The 11,953-nt window shown below is 39.6% G+C and overlaps 1 protein-coding gene across 1 annotated transcript in view; it reads left to right on the top strand.

Moving 5' to 3' along the window:
* The first annotated feature begins 856 nt into the window (after positions 1-856).
* Positions 857-11,953, top strand: part of ERICH3 (glutamate rich 3) — a 103,518-nt gene continuing 92,421 nt past the window's right edge. The window contains 1 exon segment of the mRNA XM_019797165.2: positions 857-1,017. Coding sequence (XP_019652724.2) covers positions 995-1,017 — 23 coding nt within the window. The 5' untranslated portion in view covers positions 857-994.

Below are 11,953 nucleotides of genomic sequence, written 5' to 3'. Positions count from 1 at the left end.
CATGGAGGGCTCTGTCACCACAGATGTGTCCAAGTCCTGCGGCCAGAGATCAAGTCCTGAAGCAAAGAACCCGACAAAGCAAAACAGGACTCGGGATAGGTCATCGAAGTCCAGTGCTTTAAGGGTCCCCTGTAAATCCAGGCTTCTTCACGTAGCCCCGCCTTCTCTGTGCTGGATTCAAATACAAGTACGATTCTAGCCTTCTTCCTTGAGAAACTGCACCATCCCACCTTCTGAACTTTAGAACTATCGGCACTGCCTGCTGGGAGTGGGGTCCTCAGTAGGAGCAAGGATGGAGATTTCCCAAAGAGGAAATGAAGCAATTGCCATGTCTTCGAGATCAAAATCAAAATCAAAACCCAAACCAGATAAAGAAAGACCTCTCTCTTCCCCTTGAACTTGCAGTCTAGGGACTGTTTTACGACTGGAAACCCATGCATCCCAGTGGAGCAGCTCCGGACTTGCATTACCTTACCCGCAGCCACCACCCAGTCCTTCCTTCCCCAGGGCCTAGCAGGAAGCACACCAGCCTGAATAGGGGTGTGTGTGTGTGTGTGTGTGTGTGTGTGTGTGTGTGTGTGCATGCCTATGTTGTTTTCAGATTATAGGTGCCTGGGGAACCCGCGCCCAGGGCAACAGAGCAGAGGCCTGGGTCTCCTCCCACATTAGGGTCCAGAAAAGGGAGCTGGAAGCTGAGCTTCACTTCCAGCTTCCCCAGGCTCCGTTCCAGCGGCGCTTGGGCCTCTCCGGAACCTCCGTGCTTGCCTTCCCTCCTCCCTTAGCAACCGCGAGGCTGTGGATACCGCCAGCGGGTGGGGGGCCGGGAATACCGGGTAGCTCTGGGGCGGCGGCGGCCCAGCTCAGGTGCCCGGCGTGCGGGCGGCCGCAGTGCGGAGCCACCCGGCGGGCGCGAGTGTCGCTGCGCCAGCGCGCACAGAGCCCCGCGCACCCAACCTCCGCACCTGCCGCGGGGTCCAAAAGGGATCCCGCAAAAATGAGCCATTCTCACCCGGCTGGGTAAGTGACAACTGGAGCTTTTCCACCCCGCGGCAGGTGGCGGCTGCAGCCAGCAGCCCCTCCTCCTCCCTCCTGCTGCGGAGAAAGGGGCGAGAGGGGAAGCGAGAGGGAGGGCGAGAAGAAGAAACAATACGAATTCTGGGTTGCACTGAGGATGGCAGAAATCCCAGGCTTCGTATCTCCTCCCTCCCTTTCCTCGCTTCTTTCGCCGACGTTCGCCTCTTTGAAATTTTCACTCTGAAAGGATTAAAAAATGGATGTGAAAAACGCATACATTATCAGGGACGTTAGCTGGGATCAAAAAGATCCTGTGGTGTGGGACATGCGTGTTTGAATGCGAAAGTAGAGGTCACCAAAATATGCATTCGTCTGGAGATTTGGGACTGAGAGATAAATTTTCACTGTGGCGTCTTGCAGAGAAACGAGGTGTGAGTTGATTTAATGTCGAGGGAGGTTTTATTGTGAGGTGAGGGGTGCCCCTTATTTCAGGGTCATAGGGATCCTTCAAAGTGTTTTGACCAGGGAAGGTGGTATGATACTGGAGAGGAAGGAGAGAAGGAAGGAATTGTGTCCTTGTATGTTTACACACGATTTCCTGTTGCTTTGGGCAGGGTGACTCCTCAGAAGATGTATTTGGCAATTATGCAATCTATTCTAGAAAGTTAACACAGTCATTATTGGATGTTGTTTAAAAAAAAAAAAGGTCGCGGTCCTTTTGTCGGAAGGGAAAATATCCAATTTCCTCCCGAATTAAACAATGTAATGCATATTAGATGTTTTTTATTATGATACATCTAGTAAGCAGATAATATCCCAGTTGATCTTGCAACTAATTTGAAAATGTTTTCCTTTTTAATTGGATTTATTGCACATTTTCAAGAGCAGCAAATTAGCAGAGGACAACATATTTAAGATCATTTGGAGTTTGTGATGTCTGAAATACCACTTTAGTTGTTGTGTTTAGGATTTATAGTCAAACTTAAATATTTTATTTTTTAATGAATTCTCTGAGTGCAATGACACAAACAAAATGTTTGAAAAACTAGAGGTAAACAAGGTGCCATGTTGGAAGTCAATTCAGAACTTTTTTTGGAAAGCAATGTAACTACGACTAAACAAGCTTCTTCTCATTTTATCTCAAATTGAATTTAGTTTAGGTGCTTTAACACTGTGATGCTGAACTCCTATGCAATTTTAGTTAGCCATGGGTCATGTGGGATGTAAAAGGCGCTATTTTTCTGCAGCTGCTGTTTGCAGTATGTCCACATTCGGGAAAATGAATGTGTCAGTCATGGTTGTCTTCCTATGTTTTTCAAGTTTTTGGCTAAGTTAGAATCTTATTAGACCATTTAATCATCCATTTTAAAATGTGGAAAAACCTGTAGCTGCTTATTAAATTGTGCATGATTAAGATTTCAGAAACTGAAGTGAAATTTTTCTGAAGCTCCATCAGTTCCAAGCACATGGAAAAAGGAAAATTTATGATCTAGGGAAAAAGTATGCTTCATGGTAGTCTTCAAGAAAGATATTAAGGGGCACCTGGGTGGCACAGCGGTTAAGCGCCTGCCTTCGGCTCAGGGCGTGATCCCGGCGTCATGGGATCGAGCCCCACATCAGGCTCCTCCGCTATGAGCCTGCTTCTTCCTCTCCCACTCCCCCTGCTTGTGTTCCCTCTCTCGCTGGCTGTCTCTCTCTGTCAAATTAATAAATAAAATCTTTAAAAAAAAAAAAAAAGAAAGATATTAAGATGGCAACAATAGTTTTGCACTAAAATTGTAAGCTCCTGGAGGGTAGGCACTATGTCTTATTAATCTTTGTGCCCCCTTTCCCTAGGACAATGTTCTGCAGAAAGTAAAGCTCAGGAAATGTTTGTTGAATGCATGGTGTATTCTGACCCTGCCTCCAGGCTCAAGGTGGATGTATTCACATATGAAAAGCATATTAGAGCTGAACATTTGTTACCATGAGCTGAACAAGTGTTTACCATGTGCCACGCTGTAGAATAATATTTCACATGAAATACCTCATTTAATTTCCCCACCCATGTCATGAGGCAGATTCTAGTCACCCTCATTCTCACAGGGAAGGAAACTGAGGTCTGAAAATTTTGAAAGGTCTCACAGGTAGGCGGGGTGTCAGGGCTGGAAAGCAAAACCAGGCTGTCCAGTTTCAGAGCCTGCGCACTGCACAATTACACTTCATTGCCTCTCATGGCCAATAGCTGAGATGTATTGGAGCCCTAGATATATGGAAATTACTATCCAGATCAGACCAGCATCTAACAAGTGATTGCTGTACATAACTATCTAGCATTTTGATATATAATCAGAAAATTATTTTGCAATAGTGTGTGTAGGTGTATATATATATTTTTTGTTTTTAGTTCATCAAAAGTAAATGAAAACAATAAACATAAGAGTAACAACTCTCAATGCCTTAGAATTCATCCAAGAACAAAATTATTCAAATTGCTGAAGTTTTTCGTCAATATAAGTAGTGATTATTTTTCTTGCCTATGCCACCATTTGGAAATAATAAAAGTTTCAGTAGCAAATAAAAGGTTTCATTAAAGCTGAGAAAGCTTTTCCATCATTGCTGAAGCAGTTTGTACTTATTACATTTTAAGGATAAATGGTAATGAAGTGCAGTGGTACAATAAAACAAATTTCAAATCCCTAAAATTCCGCCAATCAATAAGTGACGCCCTGATGCTTTCTCTCGGTGCTTCCTTTGAGTTCCACTGCTCACTTAATTACAGCTTGAAACACTTGACGTAAAAATTGCAAAGGACCTGTGCTGACTTAGTTCAGATAGAGTTTGGAGTAAATAAAAATGGTCTTAAAAACTTCTGCCAAAGATTGTAATAGAGACTTTGAATCTGAGCTACATTGTAATTTGGGAAGTCAACTATAAACCCCCGCTTCTGGCACTGCCATCTCTCATGCGAATTTTCAGTTGAGAGTGGAAAATTTCAACTGATAGTCCCTCTAGTTCGTTAAATCTTACCCTGGGTTGCTATTTGTGTGTGTGTGTGTGTGTGTGTGTGTGTGTGTGTGTGTGTGTTTGTGGGTTGCTCACTAGTCCTGGAGGTGGAATGGGGATTTTATACCCCTCAGTCATGCATGAGGATGAAATGTACGGCTCTTCTAACTCCTTCAAAGGATCGTCACTGAATCCACGTGAAGTTGCCTCCCTGTGTGAAAGATAAGCTTGGCTCTTAAGTAGAGATAGTCACACTCGTCTGTAAATTTGCTTTGAGGAATTGAAAGAATGGGGAGCATTCTGGTTTATGACAAGATAAAAATGCAGAAGATGTTGTTTGGAAAGATTGCTCCAAGGTTTAGACACACTTTTTTTTTTAATTTAGACTTATTAACGTATATCTTTTTAATGTAAACAAGTGTTTCTGTACTGAGAGAGTACAGATCTCCCTCGACTTACGACGGGGTTATGATCCAATAAACCCATTGTAATGTAAGTCCGAAGTACGCTTAATACACCAGACCTACTGAACTTCATAGCTTAGCCTTGCGCACCTTAAACGTGCTCAGAACACTTCCATTAGCCTATATATTTGGGCAAAATCCTCTCACGCAAAGCCTGTTGTATAATAAAGTGGTAAATATCTCATGTAATCTACTGAATGCTGTACGGAAAGTGAAAACCAGAGTGGTTATCTGGGTACATACAAAACGGTTTAAAGGCACCAGTTGTTCATCCTGGTGACTGTATGGCTGACTAGGAGCGGCCACCGCCCGGTGTCACCAGAGGGCATCATACCACATGTCGCTAGCCTGGGAAAAGATCAGAATTCAGAATTCAAAAATGGTTTCTCCTGGGTGCATATTGCTTTCGTACCACCGTAAAGTCAAGAAATCATAAGCCAAACCTTTGTGAGTTGGGGACCAGCTGTGCAGTGAAGTGTGGTATAGAAAGAATTAACACATCCCTACTCCCTGATAACCCAGTCCTTCTTCATCAAAGGCAGGGTGAAAATTATTGGGAGTAAAATTGTCAATTTTTAGATAGTGGATATATATATCCGAACGTGACAAAAAATTATAAACCCACCATGTCATTTACAATTGGACTTTGTCTCTGCCTTTTTGTTTGTTTGGTCCAACAGGGTATTTTTAAAAATTGTGATATAATTAGCATATAACATTAGTTTCAGATGTACGATATAATAATTTGATATTTGTATATCCCGCAAAACGGTCAACACAAATACTGTACGATATACCTTATAAGTGGAATCTAAAACAATAACAACAACGACAAATGAACTAATAGATACAAAGATAGGGGGCGGGTGGAAGGAGCAAGGGTGGTGGTGAAATGAGTGAAGGGAGTCAAAAGGTACAAACTTCCAGCTGATAAATAAATAAAACATGGTGATGTAATGCACATCATGGTGATTATAGCTAATAATACTGTTTTTTTTTTAAATTTGAAAGTTGCTAAAAGAATAGATCTTAAAAGTTCTTATACACACACACACACAAAATTTGTAACTGTGTCTGGTGATGAATGCTATCTAGATTTATTGCGGTGTCTCTGCCTTCTTAGCAAAGTGTAGAGCTTTTTGTGGCCATAGTAACATTCTAGTCTGTTCATTGCTCACCACTCACTCCTACCATCAAAATTATCTCTGTCACACAGAAAAATCAGACTTGAAGTCATTAAATATTTGAATTCAAACTGGGTAGTTTCTACTTCCCCTCCTGTTTCGTATGAACAGTTTAACTTCAGGAATAAATTGTTTCTGATTAAACGAGGTGAAATGAATATGTTCATTTGTCTTGACTTCCTCTCTGATCATCTGTTACAGAGTCTGCTCTTTTTGTTATAGAGGGAATGTCTTCTCTTATCCCTTTGCCTAACAAACCTATTCACATACATAGATGGAATTGGAAAGGGATTTGTTTGTACAACATCATTCAATTCTTTGCATTTCTTCAGAGTTATTTGCCAAAATCACATAGTGATCTATCGCCAAAAAATGTTTTCAGTGATCTTTGAAATGTGATCCTTCAATTGTGTTGAAAGCAAAAGGTTGGACATTACTTGCTGTCATATTTGTTGCCCAGTCATGAGAGGACTTGTATTAACGTCTATGCAATACCTCAGATTGTCTCTTTATTTTTCAGATATCCTTCTAAGTTCAGTGCACCCTAATAAGACAAGGGGTGATGAGAAGTGTGCCTTTCTTTTGTAAAAATGGAAAGATTATTATAAAAGGGAAGGAAGGTATGGATCAATATGCATTTTCAGTCAGATCAGTTTTAGGAGAGCCCCGAAGAAACTAGAGGGTCTAGAAATTAATTCCCATAAAACTCTCCTTGCCCAGGTTCCCTTAGGAAAGTCGTTAGGTATCCAAGGAATGTGCATATCCCAGTATGTACGCTTCTTGTGTAGAGAAGAGGGTACCGTCAGATGCAGTCTCCTGTAGCACCCCACTTCCTTTCTCACAGTCTCTGCTGAAGAAAGGTCTCTCTAACTGAGAAAATGGTGACTTTCCCAACTTCTTTTGATTATTCGTAACTACAAAAAGCTTTTCAGGGAGATGAGAAAATAAAACTTCTGTGACCCAATTTTCAAACCTAAAATCAAGCTTCAAATAATCTGGGCCTGGGTGTTTATATATTTTCAAGACTTTAAGCTTCCAGAGGTATCATTTTCAATGAAAAATTTAGATTCTGGGAGATAGTACTGAAATAATCTTTTTAACTTGAATCAATAATTTTGGTACAGACCAAGAGAAGTAGTGTGCAGATTGAATTATTAGATCTTTCCTGCCAATGACTTACTCAGTTCCCCCCACAAAGAGTGTAGTGTAGGCTTTGGAATGATTCCCTAAATGTCCATGGGTTTAAAATAAACTATTAAATTAGGCAGAGATAAAATCTGTAAAAAAGAAAAAAATCTAGGATTGAATATTCATATAGATTTGCAAGCATCTTTGTCACCTTTCCCCTAAACTTGAAGTCCCAAATGATATATTATGAATATGATTTATATTTTTCAAAAGGAGAAGGGAAGAGGACAATCAGTTGAGTTACAGTCAAAGTAAAACTCTTGGCACTACAAACAAAAATGAATATAGTGAAGTGACCAACATTTACGTTTTCAGTTAAACTATTTAAGGTAAATGTATTTATATATATAGTTACCTCATTAAATTAATTTTTGGTTTGAACAATCAATTACTGTTCCTGATTGCATTGAATAAGACTTGGCAATGCCCTCAAAGGTGACTTATTTGAGTGTATAGACACTGCATTTTGATTTTTCTTTAGTTCCTTGCTTTGGCCTACCTCCATGGTTCTGAAACTTATGTGCACAAAGAATTACTGAGTGCTGTAGCATACACAAAACCATGAATATCGTGCTTTATGGATTAAGCTCATGATTTTTAAGGATATTTTTGACCATACAATACATTTGCATCTTGTGCTAACTAAAAAAGTCAACCCAAATGTTAGGTAGGATTCCACTCTACCTCTGGTTTCTAACTGATCAGAAGCCATTTGGTTTTTTTACTAGCTAGAAGCTCTAAATAACTCTCCTTTTCCAAGAATTCCAATTAGGCAACACATCCTTCATTGGTAACATCATTGCTGCATGTTGTTATATTAGAAAATATATTTGGATTAAAATCATTCACCTGAGAGCTTGCCTTTCTGGATTAATGTCTTTCCAGAGAAAAGAGAAAAAGATGTTACAAGTTCAGTAGATGCAGCTTGAAAAATCATGCTTTACTGAGATACTGTCAATATTAGGATTAGAAGTTTTTTGAGAGTCGTTGTCAAAACATTGCTTTCATAGTGAGCCACAAGACACATATTTTAAAAATGAAGAATGTTTCAAAGTGTATCTGTATGGATCAGGCTTCCTAATAGCTTCTCATTCTCTTGAGGGTCTCCTCTGACCCTCACTCTTCTTGTCTCTCTGTCTCTTTTGTAAGGTTAACTCTTTTTTGGTCAAAGGGCAGATTTCTGTGAGATGCAGTTTCTTCTTCTGCCCAGCGCTCTGGGGGATCTCTTTGGAGAGGTTCATTAATCCTCTCCACATCCATCCAAACTACCTACATGGATGCAGTGGGGTCCAAAAGATATGTGTTCCCCTTTTGGATGAATCATCAATGACCCTTTTCTGTTTGTGAACACAGATAATTTGGAATCAAAGTGTGGGTTTCTTTGTACTTAAGAAATCTATTCCTTGTTCCTATCTAAATCCATGCTACATATTTCAATTGGTCATCTTTTTGGCTGTGCGGCTGTGCTTGTGTTATGGGCTGAATTATACCCCCACCCAAATTCATATGTTGCAGTGCTAACTCCCAGCACCTCAGATGTGACTGTATTTTGAGATAATGGTCTCTAGGAGGTAATTATAGTTAAATGAGGTCAATGGGGTCATTAATCTAATATGACTGGTGTCATTATAAGAAGAGGAGGTTAGGACTTAGACACACACACAGAAAGAAGACCATGTGAAGACAGCGGGAAAAAGTGGCTATCTATAAGCTAAAGAGAGAGGCCTGGAACAGATCTTTCCCTCACGGCTTTCAGAAGAGACCAACCCTGTTGACACCTTGACCTTGGACTTCTATTCTCCAGAACTGTGAGATAATAAATTTCTGTTGTTTAAGCCCCCCAGTCTGTGATACTTTGTTATGGCAGCCCTACCGCACCGATACAACCTGTTTGTCACTGCTGATGCGCTTTATTACTTGGTCCTGCAAAAGCTAAAGATGGCCTTTATGAGAAATGTAGTCATTGGAAATAAATGGTTTAACAATATGAGGCTCATGAAGAGTGGAAATTGGAAGCCAAAAGTTGAAAAAGGAGATAAAACTCAAAGCAAACAGAAAATATGATTAAAGCACTAGTGAGGAGAAGTAATTAAGATAATAAGTCAATGGTCTCTACTGGTAAGTATTGAACTTTTCTTTCTAGTCTGATTCGTAATCAAATTACTCCCTACCTCTCAGCATCTTACACTGGTTGGGTTAGAAAATTGAGCATTTTAAGCTGGTGATCCATTTTTCTGTGACTGTTATTATTTTCTTATAATAGTACTAAACATTTATAAATTAATGAAAATTCTTAGGGCAAAATATTGAAACAAGAGGAAAAACAGCAGGGAACTAAATAGACAATATAAATTGCACATAGTAGTTATGAAACAGCATTAAAAACTAAGGATTTTAAATTGAATCCAATCATAGTGTTTTATAATAGCAGTTAATCTGACATTCTCTATATGCCATGGATTGTAATATTTTATATTTGTGAATATTATGTGGCTCTCATATTAAGAAGTTGTCTCTCTGCATAGCTTGCCCCAAGATGTTTACAATAATATTGTTTCTGTTGTTTAGATTCAAATAAAAATAATCTGCTGTAAATTAGAATAATAGACTTAGAGGGGATCTCAAGTCTCTGGGTACTGGGGATACGAGTTGTCTTTTATTTTCTTATATGTATCTGTATTTTGCAAAATTTCTACTTTGAGCAAAATATAAAAGAAAAAAATAAAAATTACTTGAAACCCTCCCATTGATAATCATAGTTTTTTTTGTCATTTTATTTTTTCTCCATTTTCCTACGTATTATCCTACTTTTAAAGCTATACTGACAAAGCTATATTGTTTGAAAAGCTGTCTCTAAGACATAACTGTTTTTTAAGTTACACCAACAAGTACCAGGAAGGCAATTCCCTCATAGCATTCCAGTTGTCTTCATATTTCTCTTGTAACTACAAACATTTTGAGGGTAGAGACCATACCTCTCTACATATTTTGGTCCTTCATGTACTTCAGGACTATGCCCTGCACTTAGCTCACTAATTGCTGACATGTTTCATATATAAGTGATCATTTGTGATTAGTTTCAAGAATACATTTGCTCATTCATTCAATTAATATTTACCGAGTGCCGAGTATGTACTACTTACTAAGCTACCATATTAAGCACTTACTGTGTTCAAGAAATTCATTTGAGTTCTTGAAGAAAACCTAAATAGTGAGTCTTTTTTCTTTTTTTTTTTTTTTTTTTTTTTTTTTTTTTTTTTTAAAGATTTTTTATTTATTTATTTGACAGAGATACAGACAGCCAGCGAGAGAGGGAACACAAGCAGGGGGAGTGGGAGAGGAAGAAGCAGGCTCATAGCAGAGGAGCCTGATGTGGGGCTCGATCCCATAACGCCGGGATCACGCCCTGAGCTGAAGGCAGACGCTTAACCGCTGTGCCACCCAGGCGCCCCTTTTTTTCTTTTTTTTTTTAAAGATTTCAAAAGTCACTGAACAGACGTCTTTGAGTTTTGCTGTCCAGGAGCAGTAGGGTAATCATATCAGTTAAGAATTCATTCAACTGGAAGTAATGGAAAACCAAATGAACAGTGCCTTAAACCATACCAACATTTATTATTTATTTCACAAGTAGTCTGGAGGTAGGTGATTCAATTTTTTTTTGTAATATCAGGACTTGGGTCCTTACCTGTACAATTTTCTTGGTCTTTTCCTTATGGTAGCAAGATGATTACACTAGATCCAGTCATTATATTTTTATAAAAACATCCAAAACATAAAGGAAAAAGATGGTTAAAATAAGGGTTTTTTTAATCAAGGAGGAAAGCATTTCCAGAACATTCCAGAACTTTCCTTTAATATGTCATTGACCAGAATTGCATCAGTGGGCATGCCTACGTGCCAAGGGAGTGTGGGAAAGAGTATATGGACCTTTACAACCTCATGGGAGATGGACAAGGGAGAAGGGTTTGGGAATGGCTTTGGGGACAGTCCACAGTGTCCTGTGGCACAGTGCTTTAGTAGTTAACTCTCTAGCTCCAGACTATGGTATGAGCTCAGATTTGCCACACAGCTGTTGCGTGGCCCTACTCGAAATCTGTACAATCCCTCTGATTCTTGTTTTTTTCATCCATGTGGAAAATATGTCTGTTGTGTAGGTTGTTGTGAGGATTAAATGAAATCCTCTAAAACATTTAGCACAGGGCCTGCCGTATAGTAAGTGTTAAATATGCTAACTTAGTGCTTGGTAGCACTGACGTAGGTACGAATGTACATGAATAAGTCCACATTTCTGTAGGAGAACTTGCACACCTAAGTCCTGAGCTAGATGTAGAGTGGATTCATTGGACAGGGCATTCTGGAGAGGTTAATTTGGGGGGAAAATTTTGGATACATACATAAAAGATACATACAGTATCCGGAAACATTTAAAGAGAGTAAAAAGTACTTTATAAGTACATTGTACAGATAGCCCCACTTTCCATACATTTGCGTTAAGCCACTTTGCTTTTACTAAGACCCAATGAGGACCGGTTTTTGCTAACGGAAAGAAGTCTGTAGAAGATTTTTGCCTAAATCAAGGTGAAAAGCAAAATAGCATCTAGCACGTGTTTGCAGCAAGCCGTTAGGGAGGCAGCGCACATTCTGAGCAGCCAGAGTGGCCCTGCCAAGCGCTCTCCCCGGGAGCTACACTCAGCGTGTCTGTGTCAGCCACTACAGCTTTGAACTGTGTCTGTTAGTATCTGTGCTTTATATTGATTTATCTTGCTCATGCATTAGCAAGTTGTGTCCTAAGGTATCAGAAATGCTTAATGGAGGTTATTTCTTGGGTCTGGGAAGACCCAAAAATGTATTCATGTAAATCAATGGTAATTGCTTCTTTGCTTTACGCCATCTTGGTTTAAGAAAGATGTCCTAGGAACACTCTACTTTCGGTTAGCAGGGAAACCTGTATTATCATTGTTATCATTGCCTGGGCAATAGTAGTCTGTTATGACTTTGAATAAGCGAGAGGAGTCAACATTACTGGTTTAGTTAGCTGATATCTTCTTAGGAGCAGGCAAGGATGCTATAAAACCAAGTGAAAGCTGGCCTGGCCTAAGAAGTCGATACCTCACATTT

Source organism: Ailuropoda melanoleuca, chromosome 2, assembly GCF_002007445.2.
Source record: "Ailuropoda melanoleuca isolate Jingjing chromosome 2, ASM200744v2, whole genome shotgun sequence".
Classification (NCBI taxonomy): Eukaryota; Metazoa; Chordata; class Mammalia; order Carnivora; family Ursidae; genus Ailuropoda; species Ailuropoda melanoleuca.
The sequence above is the reverse complement of the archived record's forward strand: the minus strand, read 5'-3'. Positions and strand labels throughout refer to the sequence as shown.